Source organism: Periplaneta americana, chromosome 11 (assembly GCF_040183065.1).
Source record: "Periplaneta americana isolate PAMFEO1 chromosome 11, P.americana_PAMFEO1_priV1, whole genome shotgun sequence".
NCBI classification, from domain to species: Eukaryota; Metazoa; Arthropoda; class Insecta; order Blattodea; family Blattidae; genus Periplaneta; species Periplaneta americana.
In genome coordinates this window covers 110392511-110417385 of record NC_091127.1, presented here as the reverse complement: position 1 = coordinate 110417385, position 24875 = coordinate 110392511, and the positions used below count along the sequence as shown (strand labels likewise).

The 24875-nt window shown below is 35.6% G+C and overlaps 1 protein-coding gene across 1 annotated transcript; it reads left to right on the top strand.

Moving 5' to 3' along the window:
• The first annotated feature begins 14634 nt into the window (after positions 1 to 14634).
• LOC138709240 (alpha-crystallin A chain-like) lies at positions 14635 to 23043 on the top strand. Its single transcript, XM_069839875.1, has 3 exons — positions 14635 to 14895; positions 15143 to 15355; positions 22452 to 23043. Exons 2-3 carry the CDS (start codon positions 15143 to 15145, stop codon positions 22785 to 22787), a joined length of 549 nt encoding a protein of 182 aa, XP_069695976.1. The 5' UTR covers positions 14635 to 14895; the 3' UTR covers positions 22788 to 23043.
• The last annotated feature ends 1832 nt before the right edge of the window (positions 23044 to 24875 follow it).

Genomic DNA, 24875 nt, shown 5'->3' with positions numbered 1-24875 from the left:
TAATTTCACTCCATACTATGCTTTTCCATCCATGTTTATTACATTAATTTCATGAATTTAGTTACATTTTTTGTCACTTGTTTTTCCAGATATTAATGACAGAATTCTTTTTGCAGGTATCTTTGTTCTTTGTAGACTTTTTGTAAAAAGTATGCATATTGTTCTTCTTCCTGTGTAATAGATTAAGAAATATTATTCACTATTTTGTCATCCTACGAAATTACTTGACTGTCCATACTTTACAACTGATTTATCTCGCATTAGTACAAGCTATATTACAATACGGCATTATAGGATGGGGTAGTGCTTATAGTACCTCCCTCTTGCCAATAACTCTGCTACAGAAAATAATAATAAAAATATGCCTTAATAAACCTCTTGATTATCCTTCAGAGCTGCTGTATTCAGAATTTAAAATATTTCACTTCCATCAAATGTATAACAATGTATTACTGAATTTCGTACATAAAAACCGAAACATATTTAATTTATATTCACATAAATATAAAACCAAAAGATCAGACAACATAATATGCTTGACAGTTCCTAAATGTACTACAACTGTAGCATATAATCACAGTAGCAACTTCGGTCCAAGATAATAGATAAATTCCAAGACATACAATTTGCTGATGCTCCTTATTTTTAAAAAATCTATTAAAATATTGCTGTTAACAGAGAAAATTTAAAGTTCAGTTATTGTGATATGTGTTTTTCTTCTTCTTTTTTTCTTTTATTACTTTTTACTCTGTTATTCAATAAAACGTCTTAACATTAACTTATGTGGAATGCCCCCTGAGCACGAGAATGTAACTTATTCTTTCTGGGGGTGTTACAGAGTTCTTATATAAAAAAATCAATATGTATCTTTGTTCTGGCAATAAAGTATTATTATTATTATTATTATTATTATTATTATTATTATTATTTAATTTCTCCCTATTGCTAAATAAACAAGATAAACAAGTGGTTACTTACAGTTTTTTCACATTCATACAATTGTTGCGTAAAGTATATATTTAATAATTTACCCATGACCAACCTAGTGATGATAGAAAAGTATTGGTTCGTAAATTTTTAATCCATCTCATATAGACTATTTTTAGTATGTTTTTTTTTTTATTAAATATGCATAATTTCCAATAAATTTCACATGTAACCTTATCAATAATTTTAATAATTTATTTTTAATTGACGGTTATTTTAAACTTTTTAAACTTTATTGCAATATGTTTAACATGGATTTACTTAGCCTACTTTTACATAGATATCTACTTATTAGTCTGATGATGCCCATGATAAGAGCGAAAACGTTCACTAATATGTATTAGTAAAAATAACTTTTTGATATTTTGCTACAATAAATAAATCAAAGACTGAACAATTAAGACTTCACATTTTCGTATTATTACCATAAAGTAAGGTTAATACTTATCTAAAATATTTATCTATATTACAGGCAGCTAGTATCCGCCGTTGACTACTTGCACTCTTTGGATATCAGCCATCGCGTTCTGTAGTGCGAAAATGTACTTCTGGCTTCCAAGAACTATGTCAAAATAGCTGATTTTGGATTCGCACGGAAGTGCAGTGATGAATATGGACGCTGCATAATGAGTGATACGTATTGCGGCAGTGTCGCGTAAGCGCCTGAGATTATACAAGTAAGAGTTCGTTAGAAAAGTGTTTGGAAAGATACTCATTTTATGAAGAATGCAATTGGGTTACTACAAAACCATAAATATCCATTCGGCTAAAAAGCATATTTTTGACAGAAAGTAGTGTTTTTGAGCCAACAATCTCGCAATTTTTACATATTATTGAACGAATACGGTTATTCAGTAGTTTACAGTTTATTATACATTCTTTGAAGTCCACGCTTGAATAGTGCATTACTTAAAACCTTATACCACAGTCTAGTATATACAGTCACGAAGCTCAATACATAGTTAATATGCATCCAAAGATAGTTGCTAACCACTAGGATCGCTAATATCGCCTCATTACAGACAATGCGAAATAGTACCGGCACAGTCTATTGTTCCTAGCACCCTCACAATTCAAGCTTCGTGACTGTATATACTAGACTGTGCTTATACTGTACTGTACTATTTAGCTACAGATCAACATAGATTGGATTTTTTTTCGAATGCTGACCAAATTAAGATACGTCTTTTCTAAGGTTAGATTTGCCCTAGTCCCTGCGATTGCTGCGTGATATAGACCATCAGTCTGTCATGCAAGCGGTCTTGGTTTGAGTCAGTCTGTTTCAGTCTGAGATTTTTCATTGAAAAGTTCATAGTGACACTTGAGGCGGACAAGATAGAAGTTAGGGTTTTTCTCGAGATTCTTCCGTTTCTCCATGTTAGGCCTGTGCATTAATATTTTTCTGAGCGACATCTATTCCAATATCATATTCATAACATTTCTCTGATCGCTGACATATAGAGAAGGCTGGTGGACTACGGACATGAAACCAGTATGCCTATATGCAGCTAACCTTAGCGTAGTCAACTGGTGTTGGTAAAATGCGCCTCGCCAAGGGCTAGCGTAATAGTTCACTATGACGTAGCTTTAAGTTTTCACCCTTCCCCTTCATGGTGTTTTAAAATGAATTATTTTTAGGAGGAAAAGTAGTTTACTTGTTGGACCTTTGCCAGTGACTAAATCCACTTGAAAACTATAAAAAGAAATATAATTAATAATTGAAGAGTCCACTGCAAGAATGATGGATGTCATTTGGAATACATTTTGCAGGAGAAGCAATTGAAAGTTTGAAATTCTTAGCGCTCAAAGCTTAACTGTGATTTTCCGATCATTACTGGACAATGACTACCAGTGTTAATACCATGTAACTCTCTATGTACATTCTATATGTCTTAAGCTATGCATTGACAGTCTTGGTTCATTTTCGACAAAAAAGTGACATCCATCATTCTTGCAGTGGGCTCTTCAATTCTGATCAGCTGAAGCATAGAGTTCACAATGCCTTTACAGTAAACATACTAATTTTTTTTCTGATCAACTATGAAATTCCTGGAACATTGTCATGATGTGGAAGCTGGCCACAGTGAATTTTTTTAATTGGTTATTTTACGACGCTTTATCAACTTCTATGGTTTTAGTTATATGGTGTCTGAATGAGATAAAGGTGATAATGTCGGGGAAAAGAGTCCAGGGTCCAACGCTGTAAGTTATCCAACAATTGCTCTTAATCGGCTTGAGGGACTAAACTGTGAAAATGTAATGAAGAAATATGAGATTAAAATATATGTGGCAGCCATTATTTAACATAATTTTTCTCCGCTCCACCCATCTTTCATCACAAAATAAATAGAGATTTCTTTGTCATTCTGTAACATTTCCAATGCAGACTCTTTCAACTTGATATAGGGTAAAGTTGCCTAATTCCGTGATACGTTTTCTCACTGAATGTCACGGGATTGGGTATCTTGCTAGGAAGTTCGCCGATGTCCAAAATTAGGCGAACGAAGCACTCTTTCGAGAAAGATGAATGGCACTGTGATCGAATGACAAAGCTTTGACGTACATTCAGTTTTTAAAAAGTATCACGGGATAAGGGTATCACGGAAATAGGCAACTTTTCCTACTTTCTTGCATAAATTATAGCTAAAAAAAAGAGACAGCAACGACTTGTTCTTCCTGTCATAGTATGTTCTATTCTATTGGAGGAGAAGTTATATGACCATACACATGGACTAGCTCTTGGTCTATTGTTCTTAACTCCATCAAGTAGACGCATTCCCAACCCACTCGAACTGACTGTGCTAAGGTTCACAGCGTATTCGGATTGCAAGCAGGCAACGCCACTCGTGTCCGAACTAGCCTTCTAAGCTCTTTGCCAGGCGACGATCGGAGAATGCTATGATGATGATGATAATGATGATGATGATGATGATGATGAGGAGGAGGAGGAGGAGAAGAAGAAGAAGAGGATGATGATGAAATAGAGATCTCACGGAATGATGTAGAATGGAAAACGGGAGAACCCCGGAAAAAACACCAACAGCAACCTTGTCCGCCACAAGTGTCACTATGGATTTTCCAATTAATATAGCCTAATACCAGATCTGAGCGAGATTCGAACGCGAACCTCCTGCGAGACAGACCATCGGTTCAGTCCACGCTGCCACTTTACACTATACTAAACTAAACACTTTAGCTATAGGTGATATTTTGTAATCAATTGCAGGGCACCCCTTACAACCCCGAAATGGCTGGCGTATGGTCGCTGGGCTGCATCTCACAGCCACGATGTCTTTTGATGAATTTAGTATCAAGCAAATGGTTGAGATACAAACGTCAAAGAAATTAACTTTCCCTAATCTGGCGCACTCACCAATTAGCTTTGCAGTTAAGAAACTTATAATGTGAGTTATATATTACGTATGTTTTAATTGTATGTTAAGTTAATAGAGGATATTATTTTAACGTATACAGTAAATAATATTTAGAATTACAGTAATATAAGCATTGCTCGGTTTAGACTTCTGCTCTTTTGTGTTGTGATCAAGGGCGCTCGCAGAATCCAATCTTAATGTTAGCAAGATGTTTAGAAAATTAGAGGAAACGGATGGACGAGGAGAGAGAAAATTGAACATAAAGAATAGCCAGTTCTGAAATATAACCTGCGCATGCATTCATAGTTTGAAGCATTCGCTTTTGTTGAATTGTTTACTGGGGGTTTGCGAAAACATATATCCAACTCGTAAAAAAAATAAAATCTCAGTGGTAGCAATTGCTACTACTGGCTACCCCCTGCGTGTGCCCTTGGTTGTGATGTCAGATAGTACCGAGAGGATCGTGAAGTGTCGGAATGACTGATGAAATAGGGTGCTTTAACAGTATTATTCATTTGTACAAAGATATACATTATCTTGTCTATTCAAATTCTTCCGGTGAAGTTTCAAACTACTAATCCCATATTGAAATGAATGACAGTTTCATGTTATTGACTGATCCTTAACTAGGTATGTTCTTACTGTAAATTCATCAAGAAATACTTCGGAGCTCAATGCTGTTATCCTTAGTAATCCAGGAACGTCATCAGTCTTCATCGGATTCTAAGGCTGTTGATTCTTGATTGACTACAGATGCGAGTTTCGTAACTGCCCTTGTTGACTTAGCACACGACCATGGTCCGTTAATACTATTTTAAAACTAGACATTATTGGATTGAAAAAGTTTTGTGAAAGAGAATGGTAAAGTAACTATCAGTATCATAAATCCTTAGACACCGAAGACGATGTACTTTAATGTAACTGTAATGTTCTGTCACGATATAATTGCGTGGACTTGAATTAGACTACCATGAGTTGCATTTGAAGTTTTTTTTTTTTTGGGGGGGGGGTATGGAAGAGAGGCCCAGAGAATAGCATTGCCGCTTCTATAAGTCCCGTCGCTCTAATTTCCGGCAGCCAATCACGTTGCAGGTCGGCTACATCTAAACGTGTGCGTCTTGTGATTCGCTTATGAAGACGTTATTCATTTCTTAAGGCTCAATAAATACTTAATATATTCGTCCGCCATTTTGACTCTTTCGTTGGCGTTCGCAGAAAGCACACGAGAACGTTATTTTCCGCTCAATTATTTGTTCAGTTACAGTGCGTTTGGTTTATTATCATAGGAGCTACGACATGATAATGTTTAACGGTGTAGCAAATAGATTCCTCGTATGGTAGCTCGGCAACGAAAGAGCAAAAATGGCGAACGACACTACCTACCTAGGCTTTATAGAGCCTTCACTTCCTAAGACGTAAGCAAAGAGGAGGAGTCACGCCGGGAATAACAGCATCGCGACTATAGTGAACTTACTCTGCCTTACTACTTTTATATTGGAAATGATTAATTTTTAAGTCGCTCTTTCGTAGATGTAGTGATTTTGCTATGTGATGCCATCTTTCGATGGAATTCAAAATCTAACTGTAAATAGATCTTATGAATAGGTCTGTGATATATTCGTCACCTTAAGTAATGTTGCTCGCTAACCTTCCCGTGATATGGAATGCAACCATTAGATTCGGACGCATTAAGAAAGGTCTTATGTTATATTATATCTGCAGAAATACCTGTTACATGGTCTGTTAAAATTTATTTATTTCTTTGTTTATTTATTCGCTCGTCCGTTTATGTATGTTTGTATGTATGTATGTATTTATTTATTTATTTACCTAATCATTTATTCATTAAATCTGTTCTGAAACGACCCTTTTATAGCAGAGAAGTAAGTGTAAACGATCTTACAAATTTCGTATCTGCCACACAGGTATCTTCTGGAGCCAGACGTCACGAAGCGAGCAAATATTCATGTGAAGCGAAACGCGTGGCTGCATTAAGCAAAGTATCCAGACTTGTGCGTCACAAACTCTCATCTTGCTAGCAGCTAGCGTTAAATTAGGAGCCATTATATAATCTGTGTATAATTATGTGTTGTTGTTATTTTAATATGTAAGTTGTTATTACTGTGATTTTCAAATAAATGTAGCAATGTTAATATAATATATAATATCTCTATTTGTTTTTAATGACGATATTGTGTTTGTAGCGCTATATTACACACAAGGTTAAGATAACGAAAAAGATTGTTCAAAGCAGGGGCCTTCTAAATACTCCATGATGGCGGACGGTTGAGGGCTTTTCACAGATTGGGCCCAAAGAGTTTGTAATACTTACTAGAGACACATACCCGTGAGTGGCAGGCAAGAAAAATGTCAAATTGTATCGGCTACCATCCGCCATTAAAGGGAGTGTTTGCGGCGCGAAATTCGAAAACAGTACCACAATACATTGATGTAGCCTGGTGATAGACACTGTTTTAAACATCTTTTACCAAGGATGGATCGTTATGAAATAAACATGAATGGCAGAGGAGCGCTATATTTATTAAAGTATTATAATGATTCATCTTTGGCGATATTCTAAAAAATAAATTAAATCACCCATATACACTCGGGATAAGTATGTGAAATACTGAATAATGGCAATGTCAACATTAATTTTCAGTATTGCTAGTATTGTTTTAAGGACATAATAGGCCTAATGGCTATTTACTGTAATATTTAAAATGATCTATATTTCAGTCCTTTCATGCAAAGGAAGAGGAAAGTATATGGTGCTTAGAAAATATTTAGTGGTGAAGTATGAGATCATACAAATTCTGGAAACTGGTTTAAAACATAATGAGAATAAATTTTATAATAAAACAATCTATTCATTGTGTAGTTTACACCACGAAGTTAAAGGTCAGACTTTTTAATAGAATTAGAAGCGGTAATAGTAGGCCTAGGAGTAGCGATAATACTAGGCCTAGTAATAGTAGTAATAATAGACCTAGTAGTAGTGGTAATAATAGACCTCGTAGTAGTGGTAATAGTAGGCATAATATTATTAATAGTAGGCGTAGTAGTAGGCGTAGTAGTATTGGTAATAGGCCTAGTAGACCTAGTAGTAGTGGTAATAATAGGCCTAGTAGTAGTGGTAATAGTAGGCGTACTAGTGTTGGTAATAGGCCTAGTAGACCTAGTGGTAGTGGTAATAATAGCCCTAGTAGTATTAGTAATAGGCCTAGTAGACCTAGTAGTAATGGTAATAATAGGCCTAGTAGTAGTGGTAATAATATGCCTAGTAGTAGTGGTAATAATAGGTCTAGTAGTATTAGTAATAGGCCTAGTAGTAGTGGTAATAATATACCTAGTAGTAGTGGTAATAATATACCTAGTAGTAGTGGTAATAATAGGCCTAGTTGTAGTGGTAATAATATACCTAGTAGTAGTGGTAATAATAGGCCTAGTAGTAGTGGTGATGATATAGCTAGTAGTGGTGGTAACAATAGGCCTAGTAGTAGTGGTAATAATAATGTTCCTAGTAGTAGTGATAATAATAGGCCTAGTAGTAGTGGTAATAATAGGCCTAGTAGTATTAGTAATAGGCCTAGTAGTATTAGTAATAGGCCTAGTAGACTTAGTAGTAGTGGTAATAATAGGCCTAGTAGTAGTGGTAATAATATACGTAGTAGTAGTGGTAATAATAGGTCTAGTAGCATTAGTAATAGGCCTAGTAGTAATGGTAATAATATACCTAGTAGTGGTGGTAATAATAGGCCTAGTAGTAGTGGTAATAATAGGCCTAGTAGTAGTGGTAATAATAGGCCTAGTAGTAGTGGTAATAGTAGGCGTAGTAGTAGTGGTAATAATAGGCCTAGTAGTATTAGTAATAGGCCTAGTAGACCTAGTAATAGTGGTAATAATAGGCCTAGTAGTAGTGGTAATAATATACCTGGTAGTGGTGGTAATAATAGGCCTAGTAGTATTAGTAATAGGCCTAGTAGTAGTGGTAATAATAGGCCTAGTAGTAGTGGTAATAATAGGCCTAGTAGTATTAGTAATAGGCCTAGTAGACCTAGTAGTAGTGGTAATAATAGGCCTAGTAGTAGTGGTAATAGTAGGCATAGTAGTAGTGGTCATAGTAAACCTAGCAGTAGTGGTAATAATAGGCCTAGCTAGGCTATCAGCTATATTTTCACTACTTTCTTTGCATTTAATACAACCAAAACTAGAAGTACATACTATACAATACGGAAATTACATGATTAATTCATTTATTGTGAAACAAAACAGTTTTAGACAGATATAGTCTGAGGATTTTCTTATGCACTCTGCTATTATAATCCACTGTAATGTGATGGCACCTAACCCTTACATACATTGTTGAAATCAACCTTATAAACCTGATTAATGTGTTTCTGGAAAAACTTTATGCAAGAAATAATCCGACATTCTGTAAACACATTCAAAGGAGGAACTGCATTTGGAACATTCTTCCAAATATTAAGATATGCATGCTTTCCTGAGCATCCTACAATAGTAGCTATGTTGGAACAATTATTTGCGGCACAGTATTTCTAGTGTACTTATATTTATTCGTACTCCTCAATAAGCACGAACTGCTCGCACTCCCGGCGAAGCATCAACTCCCTTTAATGGCTGCCGAACAGCGGTTCAATTTTGTACGCGAAACTAGCGCCGTTGGTGTCTCTAGTTATATATTACAAACTCTTTGATTGGGCCTTCTAAATACTCCATGATGGCGGACGGTTGAGGGCTTTTCACAGATTGCATTACGGCATCGAAGAGACTATTTTAACAAAGTTCTCGATAAAATAGTAAATAATAAAGTTTCTTATGTACATAAATGGGCATAACCAGACTTCAGGTACAAGCCGGAGCATGGGTAGGTTTGGCAACGCTGAGCGGAGGCGAAATAAAAGCGTGACTTTTGACGTTTTAGTGCTTTGATTTCGTTGTCACAAGTACATTTTCGACATTGATTGATACGAAACTAAGTGCATATGGTCGAGATTCAGTGTATTGACGTACGTAATTTATTACGGAATCCGAAATGGTATTTTGAGTTTCAGAATACCGCGTGAGTACTTGCATACAGCCACTTATAACTTAGAAAAATTAAAAGCATACGTGTTTTTTATTGATGGTACAAGGGAAAATAAATACATACTTAAAGAAATGTTACTTGTACCAAAAATAAATAAAATAACGACTTCTTTCGCAATACCCTATTCCAGTCAATTAACCATTATGTGGGTAGTAAGTTGACAATGTTTTGCCGCTTTATGTTGTTTCACCTCTGACGTGAAAGATCTAGGATATCATATACATTTTAATTTCATGTGATTATCTGTCGTGCTTTTCTATAGATTTCAGATGCCCAGGAAGCCAGTTTTAGTTTGAACCTCGCCAGTCACCATGACAATACTGTTATCCCAAATTATTTGTTATAATTTTTTAAAATATAATTTTAAATAGGCCAAGGCCAAGTATAAAGATCTATGAAAAACTGAAGAAACATACGCAACAAAATACATCATTATCTATTAAGTATGTGCCAATTAGCGTAAACTCAGTGAACTTTAAATCCTGTAAATAGGAAGTGAAAAGAAATATGTTTATAACTAATTTATTACTAAAGAAATAATATTAATAAACAAACCTTGAAAACCAACAAAGTGAGTGTATGCATGTATTAATTATAGGTAGTTCTGACGTATAGCAGGCATTCCGATCTTCAACAAAACTGCAACATTTATGGGATCACAAAACAGCTGTTTACAAAACTTGAAAATCAATGGCGTAACTTTATTGATATAGCAGGCGAAACCCAACAATTTGGCCAGAATTCTGATACACCACAAACCACAAGTAAGACAATAAAAATGTAGTTGATACAATATTTAATATTTAGAAGAATTGTCAATCACTTTGTCATTAATAATAACCGTAGAAATTGCTAAAGACTGCAGCCATATTTTCATTTATTGTCTTGTTTTTATCGCCAACACGCACTTAGTTTATAATACATCAACAATTAACGTTTGGTACGACCGCGAACATAATTCCATCGACACACACTTATATTGTAACATTAATTTACATTGACAATCGGCATTAGCACCAACACGTGTTATAGATGGTAGGCCTCCGCCAAAGACGTTTTATAGTTAATTACAGTGTTGCCGACGTATGGCTCTGGCTTGTAACTGAAGAAGGCTCTGTCTGGATCATACAAATCCGATAATTTGGTCTCATGTACGATCGTACGATCCAATCCGCGGATGGTACGCAAAATGTATGATCCTATCGACAAAGAGGGTAAAACAAAATGTCAAAAAGAGGGCATTTTAAACATTTATTAGGCCTACAATTTACGACATTTGAAATTTTTTATATACATTCCTGCTGGATTACGGGTGTATTTCACTTATACATTTTCTGCACGTAGCACTTATGCGTTAAAAGTAACAGTCGACTGTCGCTAAACATATTTTTATAACATTGCTCGGTCTCCAGGTCCAGGCGACATGACAGCTTAATTGTTTTTTAAAACATTATTATAGCGACAATAAATATCGTAGTGTCCATTACCGGTACTTGTGGCTATTCAAAAATGATGCTGACAAAATATTGTCTTGTTTATTTCCAAATATCTCGGAGAAATGGTCTCTCCAATCCTCTCAATAGTATAAATATAATTACTGTTTCCACATAAGCGTGTAATAATTAATAAGTTGGATATAATTTTTTGAGAACCCAAAACGGAAAAAGGAAATAAACATATTCAAAATATAGGCCTATTTTGTGTACACAAAGGAACAAGGAACAGCCTGTTATTAATAGTAGCCTACTTGCTTGTGTCAGTCGTGTTTCGTTGTAGTGGCAGTGGCAGTAAGAAATCAGTTGTCATTGTGATAGGTTCTGACGTGAAATAGTGGCAATGGAATCAGAAGACAGTGATAGTGGTCCTATAGTAGGTCCTTCTGCCAAAAATCTATATTCGGTGTACTTAAATATACAGAACGGAAATTATTATAGAAAATTATGGTAAAAAAATTCCTAAATTTAAAGCTTGGTTTTAATCTGATGAAAGAAACTGCAAAAGGGCTAGATGTAGCTTTTGGCTCTTATGTTCCTGCTGTTGTTGATCCTTCTGAGGATCCTCCCAAGGTAAGGAGGCAACAAAGTGTTAAAAAATCATTTTATACTCTGATATTTAATTTTTAACAATTATTTTCTTGCAAGAATTAAAAAAAAATCATTTAAATAAAACACTGTGGAGGGAGTTTAGGTAAAATAATCAAAATAGGCCTATTTTATGATATGTACGATCTTCCTATCAAAAGTACGATAATTTGGAACCAATTGTGCTATCCAGTCAAGCTGCTTAGACTGGTCTTCCTTGCACACAAGCTTGCAAAACGAAGATGCTAACATAAGAGCCAGAGATAAAATCGGAGGATTTATAAGAAAACTTGATTTCTGATCGACATGACTTGACAGAAAGAAATTTGATTCATTTCAGCGTATTAACGAATTTATGGAGAAGTTAGCTATGTACGGTAATCTATGCGATATTATATTAAGTAACCTAAATGCAAATTTGAGCAGCAGGCTACAACGTGTAATTTCTCTAAATAGATTTACAAAACCTATAATGGCAATTACATTAATATTCTCATTATAGAAATATATATTTTAGATTTATATATATATATATATTTTTTTTCTCCCTGTAACATAGTTCTAGTAAGCTTATATTAAATTAATTTTCATCATTTTACTAGCTATCTCAAATCTCAAATTAATTATAATTGATTGAATTAAATTAGCTCATAAATTAAGTTACTACTTTACCTTATAGGTTTATCTAAATTTAAATAAATATGTAGCCTACTAGTCGTTAAAACATATATATTCGTAATTTAAATATGTATTGTATTGATTAAGGCTGGTTGAGTGGAAGAGAAGGCCTTATGGCCTTAACTCTGCCAGCGAAAATAAAACATTATTATTATTATTATTATTATTATTATGATAGACAAACAGTGATTTTTTTGCGGATATGCAGTTAAACAATAATTATTATTCTAAACAACAGATTTTTTTAGTATTTTCCAGAAGAAACTGAAAACAATTACAAATTAGCATTTTCAAACTCGTATTTATACAAAATAAGTTTCTAATCTATGATTACCATCAAAACAAAAGAAAGTAAGAAATCTCCTTGAAATTGAAAATATCAATGTGTATGTATCGGATATAAAGTTGAGATTTGAGAAGATGCTTTCTGTAAAAGAGGCACATTTATCGCATAAATTATGTTTACTTTGTAAATACTGAACCGTTTTTTATTTTTGCGTTCAACGTCGTTTGCATTTATGTTTCTATACAACATAAATGTTAATAAGGTGTTGTTTCTCCTCTGTTTTATAATGTAAATCATCTGTGAATCATCCAGGTGTCACTGACTGTGCATTGGATGCAGAGTCCGTGGATACCCAGAGTAGCGCAATCGCCATTGTTATTCCATTTCAACACGCTTAGGATATGAATATTTAAAGTAAAACCACAGTCTAGTATTATTGCCGCGGCCTCATACTTAACATGCCGGCATCATACAATAACGTGCGGTGTGCTTTAAAACATAATTTTGCCGACCGATTGTTGCTCTGTAGATTTCACTTTAAGAGTCACGTTGTCACGTCTACTTCCTCGATAAGATAAGAATTAATTTGTTATATTGTTAAATAGCTATTATTATTATTATTATTATTATTATTATTATTATTATTACTACTTACTGGCTTTTAAGGAACCCGGAGGTTCATTGCCGCCCTCACACAAGCCCGCCATTGGTCCCTATCCTGAGCAAGATTAATCCATTCTCTATCATCATATCCCACCTCCCTCAAATCCATTTTAATATTATCCTCCCATCTACGTCTCGGCCTTCCCAAAGGTCTTTTTCCCTCCGGCCTCCCAACTAACACTCTATATGCATTTCTGGATTCGCCCATACGTGCTACATGCCCTGCCCATCTCAAACGTCTGGATTTAATGTTCCTAATTATGTCACGTGAAGAATACAATGCATGCAGTTCTGTGTTGTGTAACTTTCTCCATTCTCCTGTAACTTCATCCCTCTTAGCCCCAAATATTTTCTTAAGCACCTTATTCTCAAACACCCTCAATCTCTGTTCCTCTCTCAAAGTGAGAGTCCAAGTTTCACAACCATACAGAACAACCGGTAATATAACTGTTTTATAAAGTCTAACTTTCAGATTTTTTGACAGCAGACTGGATGATAAGAGCTTCTCAACCGAATAATAACAGGCATTTCCCATATTTATTCTGTGTTTAATTTCCTCCCGAATATCATTTATATTTGTTACTGTTGCTCCAAGATATTTGAACTTCTCCACCTCTCCAAAAGATACATTTCCAATTTTTATATTTCCATTTCGTACAATATTCTGGTCACGAGACATAATCATATACTTCGTCTTTTCGGGATTTACTTCCAAACCTATCTCTTCACTTGCTTCCAGTAAAATTCCCGTGTTTTCCCTAATTGTTAGTGGATTTTCTCGTAACATATTCACGTCATCCACATAGACAAGCAGTTGATGTAACCCGTTCAATTCCAAGCCCCCTCTGTTAATTATTATTATTATTATGAGTACATTGACATTTTTAACTCTTTAATAATAATTTGTAATATCGCAAGACATTGCAACCTCGGTTTTCAGTCCACGGATTAGACAAGTAGGTGTCATTTTATAATGGAAGCAGCGTATTGGTTGCAACAATGAAACTGAGGCGAGTGATTGGAGCGGCGACACAGGAAATTGAAAACAAGAATACAATTAAATTTCAAAGACCTGCCGAATGTGACGCACGAGGCCGCTCATAGACCTGCCGAATGTTCAGCATGACACCGATTTTATAATATATACAGTCACGAAGTTCAATACATAGTAAATATGCATCCGTAGATAGTTGCTAACCACTAGGATCGCTATTATCGCCTCATCACAGACAATGCGAAATAATACCTGCACAGTCTATTGTTCCTAGTACCTTCATAAACTCAAGCTTCGTGACTGTATATACTAGACTGTGATAAAACTCAGCTTAGGTCAATGTCCGTGTCTTTTAAAATTAAGAATATTTGACTCTGATTTAGGCTGCATAAACTACATTCATTCCCTATACAACTGTGTACTCAAATAACGCGCGCTGGAATTAGCAATGGCTGGTTCGCATTTCCGGCGCAAAGGATTGCGGTACTCTGGATATCCACGGACTGTGATTGGATGATACGTCTGCTTTTGCGAAAGTTCTTTGCCTGGAAACTGCTAGAATCTTGCAATGGGCATGCGCTGTTGGAGATATTTAAAGAAGAACTGAAGTTGGCTCTGCATAACCGTTAAACTTGGCATTGTTGGTTGTGAGAACGCGATTGAACACAAGAAAAAGAAAATCGAAGTTCAGTTTTAAATTTTTGTGCGTCAACGAATTGAAGGTATGTTTGGAATTTGGCTATATTCGAGTGTGTCATTTCTTATTTATTTAGATATCGCTGATATTATAAGATTAATAAGAAAGGTGGTGTACTAATTAATTGATTGCTTGTTTCGATTATAATAGACTTGATCTTATTTTGTCTTCGTTGACAATGATATTCAGTAATATACCAAATAGTTTTGTATAGACATTGTGAGCTTCCTAAAACAGTTACGTTAGTGTAGAAAAACTAATTAATATTTCAGATGTCTCTAGCTCCATTACTGATCAAGGATATACCGGTACCATTGCTTAATTATCTGTTCGATCAACACTTCGGCAGAGGCATGCTGTGTGATGAACTTCTGAACCCTTCATTTATTGCTACACTCCGTGGTGGGTATTACAGACCATGGAGAAATCAGTCTCCGCTTCAGAGTGGTGTTTCAAAAGTTCAGAATGATAACGATGGTTTCAAGGTAAGGAAAGCAAATTTCGGTATAGGCCTACTTTCTAAATACATTTGCGTACAGAATTATTTTATGTCAATATATGGAAGAATAATTTGAAAATTGGTAATTTTTTCAGCCTTACTATTACACATGATAAATATTAATAGACTTAGAGAATATTTTCGTAAATTTCGTACAGCAGTAAATGTCACTAAAAAAAAAAAAACTTGGAAGTTTTGCCTCAAGATTTGGTAAAATAAAAATTCAGTCTTATTTCAAAATCGTTGGAAGTCACTCAGCACTCGTAGTTCCCTTATGCGATCAACCGCAGCTCCACAAAAAATCTTACAAATTCAACTATTTTCACTTCCGAAATCACAGGAACTATCTCAACGCTAGTTCCACCTGTTACTAGTCAGCGATGTATGCAATGAGGGGAGGAAGGAACTAGCCACCCTACTCCATTATCTCTTGGCTTAGTTGCTTTATGAGTGATGCCTTATTGGTCTTCGGACACTTGACTAAACAATTGTACTGTATTGAAATATGGTAACCCCACAGTGTTATTACTAGAGCAACTAGATTTACAGGTTATGTTGTCATGTTGAATGTGAATGTGGTAGCACAATTATTAAAATTACAGTCTATACAAAACCAGAAAGGTATTGACAGTTCTCTCTCGCACAATCGGAAAGGGAGCGACGTTGTGAAGTTGTGCGGTAGTGCAGTGCAGCTCTTTGCACCGCCTGTCTGCCGTGTCGGAACTAAGCAGCTGACACGAAATCGTAAACTGATAAATTTGTATTATACGGTCTTTGAGCAGACTAATATAATGATAATGATGATAATAATAATCAACACTTCCGAACAAAGCATGTGCTCGCTGCAAAATAGTCGGCAACGTAGGCCTCTTGTCATGGTCTATGATTGGCTAGTTTGAGCGGTTGCTATGGTGATGCTTAGAAGCCGCTGAACTGTCAATACCTTTCTAGTTTTGTATAGACTGTACAAACCAATGCATTAATATAACTTATGTTTATGTATATTGCTGAATAATTATTTCAGAGTGAAAGCAAGCAATTGTATTGAGAATCTTTACATATAGGCCTACTAGTTATAGACACTGATAAAATTTCTGGAAAAAGATCAAGAATGCTTAATGTACCTAGTTTAAATTAAGGAGTTATATACTGTAATATAACCTTTTCTGTCCAATTTTAGTGGTCTCCAATGCCCTGCCCATTATATAGGTACCTTGTGATGTCATATAGAAATTATAGGTTATGTTTACTGTATTTACCTTGTATTCTTATATTCGCAATTATACATTATAATTAAGCATTTGGGTCACTGGCTGAGGAAAAACTGCCTACTGAAGGATGCACTGGAAGGAATGATGAATGGGAGAAGTGTTCTGTGTAGAAGAAGATATCAGATCATAGACGACATTAAGATATATGGATCATATGAGGAAACGAAAAGGAAGACAGAAAATAGGAAAGATTGGAGAAAGCTGGGTTTGCAGTGAAACACCTGCCCTTGGACAGAACACTAAATCAATGAATGAATGTCATGTATGATACCCACACATTCAGTTTGTCTGTATTTTAATTCTACAGTTGAGCCCTGGGTTGTATTGAATTGTATTTATCTACTACCTACCAGATAGTAACATACAATCGTACGTACACTAATTTCTTAGGAGTGGTATGGTAAATTTTTTATCTACAATTATTAAGGAAGGTAGATGTACTAAATTAAAATCACAATAAATTCTTCTTTATTAAACCTCAAAGTAGCTTCCATTCTAAACTTTGATGCAAACAGGTTACATTAACTTGTAAAACTCTCTTCATATTAAAATAACACAGTTTTGTAATTATTTCTGCAACATATTATCCAACAAGAAGTAAACGGAACTTATGAACACATTACACTAAATAAAAATTAGCACTGATATGCAATAAAGTAATACATTTCACTGATCTCCATACACTCAAACAGAAGAACCCGATTCTTCGAGTTGCACAACTTAGGCCTACATTAAGGCCTGGTCTAGATCGAGAAGACATTGGGCATAATGGTCAGAGTCTTGCATACGGGAGAGAGAGAAAGATGATGTTTCCAACTTTCGTACAAACTTACAAATTAAACCAAACCCTTAAACTCTATTAAATATAGAATATAATCTAAATTTAACAGAAGAAATACTGAAATCAGAAGTAAACACTGAAATAATGAAACAATTGTCTTTAGAGACAATTAATATTAGGTACCCTCCACAAAACTGGCTTCATTTATACACCAACGGATCCTTGATCTTCAGAGAACAAGATGCCGGTGCAGGTGTTACGTGCTGTCTCTTCTCACTTTATAGATCACTTGGATATGGAACAACAAGTTTTGATGGTGAAATCATTGCAATAAGTGAATGTCTCAGGAATCTTCTATGCCACATCAATAAATTTAGGAATGCAGTTATATTGTCAGACTCCAAAGCAGCTATTCTATCAATCGTCTCTAAACACACACACCTTTATCTCAAACAGCAGAAATAACTAAAATGCTCTCTCAATTAATATCACTCAATAAAAGAATTGTATTCCAATGGATACCATCCCATTGTGGAATCCTGGGAAACGAGAATGCGGATGTTTTAGCAAAGAAGGGCAGCACTGCTGCTTACAGACCTGTTACTAAATCTACGTATTACTCTGTGAAGAGATTTATTAAATCTACATACTTAGACTTCAACAAACACAATTTGATAACACAATCCCAAGGGAAAAAATGGAATTCTCTGCATCAAAATCCACAGTTAATTCCCGATTTACCAAGAAAATCGTCTGTAGCTGCATTTAGATTGGCAACAGGCCATGATTGTTTGGTTAAACACCTGCATAGAATTGGAATATATCAGTCCCTTAACTGCCCATTGTGCAACTGAAACCAAGAAATGGATTCGGAACACCTCAAAATCTGTGCTTCAGTGGCTGGTCATGATAATATCTTTGAAAAATATTGGAGTGTAAGAGGTCAAATGACTTTATTGTCAAACGCCTGGCATTAGAAAATAACAACAACTTTCGTACAATGTTCTCTGCTCACGACAATTTCTTGGTAATGTGGGCATTCTCTTCAGGCAAGCTTGCTAAAGCCTTTCCAGTAACAGAACATTTAAAAATAAGAGTTCACTATATCGTATCTAATAATGAATAGAAAACATGTTAAGGATTTTTTTGTAGTTATAGGAAAGGTACGATGTTTATAAATGTGTTATAAATAGAAATATTGTTGAGATTTTTTTTTCTCGAAATTTTTTTTAGGGAAGGCTCTGCCTTAGAGCCTATACCTACGAGTCGTGCCTGAGGTAGGCATATCCAACAACAAAAAAAGCTCATAAACGTACGCACTAAATGGTATGCAAAAAAAAAAAGTAAAAGGAAAAAAAAAAATTTGGCAGAAGAGTGAGATAGGCCCTTCTTCCATCACATCATTCAATTTTTATAGATAAGCGGATCATAATACAGTGTTCTATGACAATGCAACTGGGTGGAACTGATTTTGCCCTCCCTTTCTGTCTCTCTCTTGTTCAGGATGGCAATATTACTACATTGTAACTCTGTTATTGATTCTCGCCAATGTAGGAGCTTTGCATTTCATTATAGATCCCCATATACTAAGTATAAGGTTTAGAAATTAAAGATTGAAAGATTTAATGGTTCCTGCCTGACCTTGAGTAGATGTGCTCACTCAGCTCGTGAAGTGTGTTAAGTGCAAGTCTTATCTTGTAAACTGGTTTTACTGAATATTAATTTTAAGTTGTTCTCTCTTAAGATATTTTAAATGACCGAGGAATGTCACATAGCAGGACATTAGACTACTGTCATCTGGAGTGATACCGGATGCTGAGGCGAATTTGGATATACTTTTATTTAAGCCATTACAATAATGTCATGAAAGCTGCCTCCTACATACTTTTCTGTGTTGTAACAAGAGTTTCGTGATTAATTTAAAACAGGTGTGTCTCAGTGAAATGTATATTAGAATCTGTATAGGCCAGTATCTGTCAGATGCTTTTTCAATTCACTGTGGGCTAAAGCAAGGAGATGCACTATCACCATTACTTTTTAACTTAGCTCTAGAATATGCCATTAGGAAAGTTCAAGATAACAGAGAGGGTTTGGAATTAAACAGGTTACATCAGCTTCTTGTCTATGCAGATGACGTGAATATGTTAGGAGAAAATCCAAAACGATTAGGGAAAACATGGAAATTTTTACTTGAAACAAGTAAAGCGATAGGTTTGGAAGTAAATCCCGAAAAGACAAAGTATATGATTATGTCTTGTGACCAGAATATTGTATGAAATGGAAATATAAAAATTGGAAATTTATCCTTTGAAAAGGTGGAAAAATTCAAATATCTTGGAGCAACAGTAACAAATATAAATGACACTCGGGAGGAAATTAAACACAGAATAAATATGAGAAATACCTGTTATTATTCAGTTGAGAAGCTTTTCTCATCTAGTTTGCTGTCAAAAAATCTGAAAGTTAGAATTTACGAAACAGTTATATTACCGGATGTTGTGTATGGTTGTGAAACTTGGACTCTCATTTGAGAAAGAACAGTGATTAAGGATGTTAGAGAATAAGGTTCTTAGAAAAAAGAATTGGGGCTAAGAGGGATGAAGTTACAGGAGAATGGAGAAAGTTACACAATGCAGAACTGCACGCTTTGTATTCTTCAGCTGACATAATTAGGAACATTACATTAAATCCAGACATTTGAGATGGGCAGGGCATGTAGTACGTATGGGCGAATCCAGAAATGCATATAGTGTGTTAGTTGGGAGGTCAGAGGGGAAAAGACCTTTCGGGAGGCCGAGACGTAGGTGGGGGATAATTTTAAAATGAATTTGAGGGAGGTGGGATATGATGAGACTAGATTATACCCTGTTTGCTGTATCTTTTCCCTGCCTGAAGAGAAAGAGATATAGTACTCACCCTCTCTACAGCTACACAATAAGAAGTCACCATTTAAAAGGGACCACTTGTGTTTTCAACCCTCCACTAAACTGGCTTGCCCAACATCCACCCACTCTCTGAGTCTTCCATTTCATTGCCTCTGAGACAAGTTACACCACATAGGGTATAATCTTGTACAGGATAGGGACCAATGGCGAGCATATGTGAGGACTGCAATGAACCTCCAGGTTCCTTAAAATCCATAAGTATTAAGTAAGTATAGATTAACAATGAATGTTTGGTGGCATCAGTCATTTTGTTACTCATAACAGATTTTACGCAGATAATTTAATTACTTCATTGTCGTGAAGATTACAGAGTTATATTTTTCTTGAAATCACATTTTTCTTCAGTTTATTGTCAGTGTTTTTTTTCTTTTTTTTTTTTTTTTTTTTTTTAAAGTTCAGTCACTCGTCTATTACAAAAGTGATAACTTGTATGATTCTGTAAGTATGGGGTGACAACGGATGATGTTGCTTGGAGTAGAATCTTACGAGAAACTATGATCCTAAGAGGTTAGAAGCTGCTATCAAAGCTGTCAAGACAGAAAAAAATTCTTATTGTAAAGCTTCAAAACTCTATAAATTTCCAAAGTCATAAACTGAAAATATGAATCTTTAGGTTTTACATGACTGGAAGAAGTACACATGAGGCACGCTGTCCAAAGATCGTTTTCCATGTCTGTAAAGGAGACTCTGAAATATATATCTGCAAACTGACAGAAAAATAAGCTGTCGAGGTAAATTGATTAATATTTAATTTCCTTTGACCCAGAACATGTATTGAGTAAGCTTTCGAAATATGAAGACAATAAGGAACAAAGATATAATTCTTGGTTCAGCAGCTTTGAAGAACATGTCAGAACAAGCAGTGGTAGAGTTTGACAGCGACGAAGAATAAATGTCTCTCATGGAAAATTCTAACTGGTCGAGATAGTGGTCTCAGAAACTGAAGGACTACATAAAGCTGAAATAATTGTTTTAGAGCAGGAGGAAGTGGTTGTAAATGAAGACCTACTTTCACTTGAAGAACAATCAGGGAGTGGTGTATTGGAAGTAGAAAATTTTACGGTGGTCAGTTAGGACTAAAAGCAAAGAAGAAAGCTAAAAGAGGAAGTTTGTTGGAGTTATGACAGATGTAGGAGTGAAGCATATAAAAGTAAAGGTCCCCCCCACGATTGCCATATTATAGAAGGTGACACAGATAAAAGTAGCCTGTGTAGGTATAGGGTAAATACAGAAGTGCTGAAAAGGATTCACCTTTTAGAGAAGAAGTTGAAAGTGGCTCCCTGCAGCATCAATACACAGCTGTGCACGGCGAATCATGTTCAGATAGACTCACATTTTGCACAGATCCTGTAGCTTGCCACTTTTTAACCAAACTCTGTATTGCTCTCTTTGCCGGTTGTCCTCTATCTGGAAACTTGCCCCTGAAAATTTCGCGGTTTTCCTTAATCGAATCTGTTCTCACACTCTTTCTTGTGTCGAGTAAGTAATTTTGCAGAATGTGAACAGATGCGTGTAATTCGACTGATGACTGATGAAATACTGACAGGAAGAATGCCAACAATCGATTATTGCATAAAATTGTCTATTATTGTAGCTGTTTACTCATTTTGTTATATGATATGATAATGGAATTTCAAGCATTCAAATGAGAGGCAGGCTACTTTTATCTGCACCACCCAGTATAATCAAAAACTTAACTTACCCCTTGAAAAAAATTCGAACATATGTTGAGTCCCTCAGATTTCACCCTGAATGACAGTACACTCTCAGATATGCACTGTTGTTTTCTTAATGCTACATTCCAAGCAAGTTTTCGCATTTCTACAGTTAATAGTTGCAGCTCATGTTTCATTTTTGTATATCTGCTGTGGAGATATGTGTACGCAGTTTGAGAGATTTCAACATGAACTTTTTTTTCCTTGAAAACAGAAATGATGTGAAAATTCCTTAGTTATTTAACGTTCTTTCCTGTCATCATAATTATATTTGCTTTTAACTTGCTGATGGAAATGAACTGTCAGACTAGCAAAACAAGAAATTAATGATTAGGTCATTATCAAAGGAAATGCCCAATTCTTGTTACAGGTGAACTTGGATGTGCAGCATTTCAAACCAGACGAGCTCACTGTGAAGGTGGTGGATGACTTCGTGGTTGTAGAGGGCAAGCATGAGGAACAAGAGGATGATCATGGTTTCATCTCACGACAGTTCCAACGCCGGTATAAGCTCCCCAGTGATGTTGAGCCTGACACTGTAACAGCACAGTTATCTTCAGATGGTGTTCTCACGATTTCTGCACCAAAGAAAACTTTGCCTTCTAGTGGCAAAGAGAGGGTTGTTCTCATTACCTACTCAGAGTCCCCAACACCGAAGGAAGCTGATGCAAAGGGGGACGCTAATTCCAATAAAATAGAGCAATAAATTGTCGTTAGTTCATTCTGTGTTTCATTGTCCATGTTCCTATTTATTTGTTTAATATATATTTTCCTAATATTAAGTGTTACTTCATTCCAAGTTAATTGTGAAATAATTTGAATGTAATGAATAGCATAAGAGTTGTATCATCTTATTATGTTGAAATTCGTGAAGTTAATTTTCCTAACACCTAGTATTTTTTTTTTTCATTTCAAGTTAACTGTAAAATAATTGTGAATGTAATAAATTGCATAGAGTTATATCTTGCTCTCTACTTTTCTTATTATTGGGCCCTATGTTGATGATTACCGAAGTCGTAAAATCCTTAAAATAAATAGATTGGAGTGGAAGGAAAAGATGAGTTGGATCTTCTGATAGAATGACTGTCATTAGCACCAGCACCATAATTATCTCCTATCTTAAAAAAAAATGGCATACTAGTAGACTTGATAGCCTTGGAAAGAACTCGAACTTTTTAATGAAATCCTAACCAGTGTAAGCAAATTAATGTAGCATTTGCTGCTCAAGTCACTAGTAATAACTTAAATGTAATGCAAGGGCTATTCAGAAATCAACTTCCGATTGGCTACAAAAAAAGACAAACAATGTTACAAACTATTTATGCCTAGAAAACGTTCCTATTTTCCAACATAGTCGCCATATAAATTCAAGCACTTGTCATAGCGTGAGACTAGCTTGTGTATTCCTTCTTCATAAAAAGACGCCACCTGTGTACTCAGCCAGGTTTTCACTCCGTCCATAAGCTCCTCATTGCCACTGAAGCGCTGAGTGGCTAACCAGTTCTTCATCTTGGGAAAGAGGTGGTAGTCGCTCGGCATCAAGTCTGGACTGTAGGGGGATGTTCGAAAGTTTCCCTTGTGTACTTGTCCAATAAAGCCTTTGTGCGAGCAGCAATATGAGTGAGGCCTCGCATTGTCATGGAGAAGAGTGACACCCTTGGAGAGCAATCCACAGCATTTGTTTTGGATTGCTCTCCGAAGCTGCTTTAGCATTTCACAATAAACAGCTGTTGTTATTTTGGTCCCAGGCACCATAAACTCTGTCAACAATACTCCTCTTTGATCCCAAAAAACTGTATCCATCATCTTTCGGTTCGAGAATGTTTGAATTTTCTTGGCTTATTCAGGGATTGGGTATGCATCCACTGCTTTGACCATTCTTTGGTCTCAGCATTCTCGAACTGTACCCATGTCTCATCTCTTGTCACAAATCTGTAGAGAAATTGATCACCGTCATTGTGGTAATGCTGAAGGAACATAAGGCCGAGGCCATTCTCTGAGCTTTATGCTGGTCAGTGAGATTTTTCGGCACCCATTGTGTACAATATTTGTGAAAAACTAACCTTGCCGTAACAATTTCATAGAGACTAATGTCTTGTCTTTGAAATTTGTGGGAAAGTTTCAGAAAGTTGAGAAATTGTGAAATGTCTTTCACGCACAGTTTGTTCAATTTGTTGAACGAGTTCATCAGTCACAATTGAATGTCGTCCTTGACCTCCCTCATTGTGCACATCTTCACGCCCATTCTTAAATTTTCTGCACCAGTCCCATTCAGCACTATCACTCATAATGTTGCCATAAACACGACACAATCGACAGTGAATCTCAGCAGCGTTAACTCCTTCTGTGTGATGAAATCGAATTATCGAACGGACCTCACAACTTGCGGGACGAGTAATAATCGCGTCCATTATCACAGACTACTGAACGGAAATGAGTGCACAATGCATGTGAGCATTATTACATCTTTACTCGTGGCTACTGTGCAAGCACCATCTCCCTGCAACGATCTAGCAGTCCACAATCGAAAATCAGAAGTTGATTTCTGAACAGCTCTCGTACGTACGAGTATACCATGTTACTCAAACTTTATTTTGACAATAATTATATGTTACAGATTGCATTGGCCTCCTGCTAAGGCACAAATTAAAGGTCTGTTGCAGTTTCATCAATGTGCTCCAGCTAAGCAAGATACACGCAGAGTATCACAGAAATGGTAGCAGACACATTTACCAAATATTTAACTTAAACGCCCCTTTTGTTGTTGCTTTTGAGAAGATTATGAACCATAATC

Excerpts from the sequence above, each read along its gene's own strand:
- LOC138709240 (XM_069839875.1), top strand. The coding sequence starts at position 15,143 with ATGTCTCTAGCTCCATTACTGATCAAGGATATACCGGTACCATTGCTT. Across the intron at positions 15,356-22,451 it reads ATGATAACGATGGTTTCAAG|GTGAACTTGGATGTGCAGCA; the intron begins GTAAGGAAAGCA and ends TTCTTGTTACAG.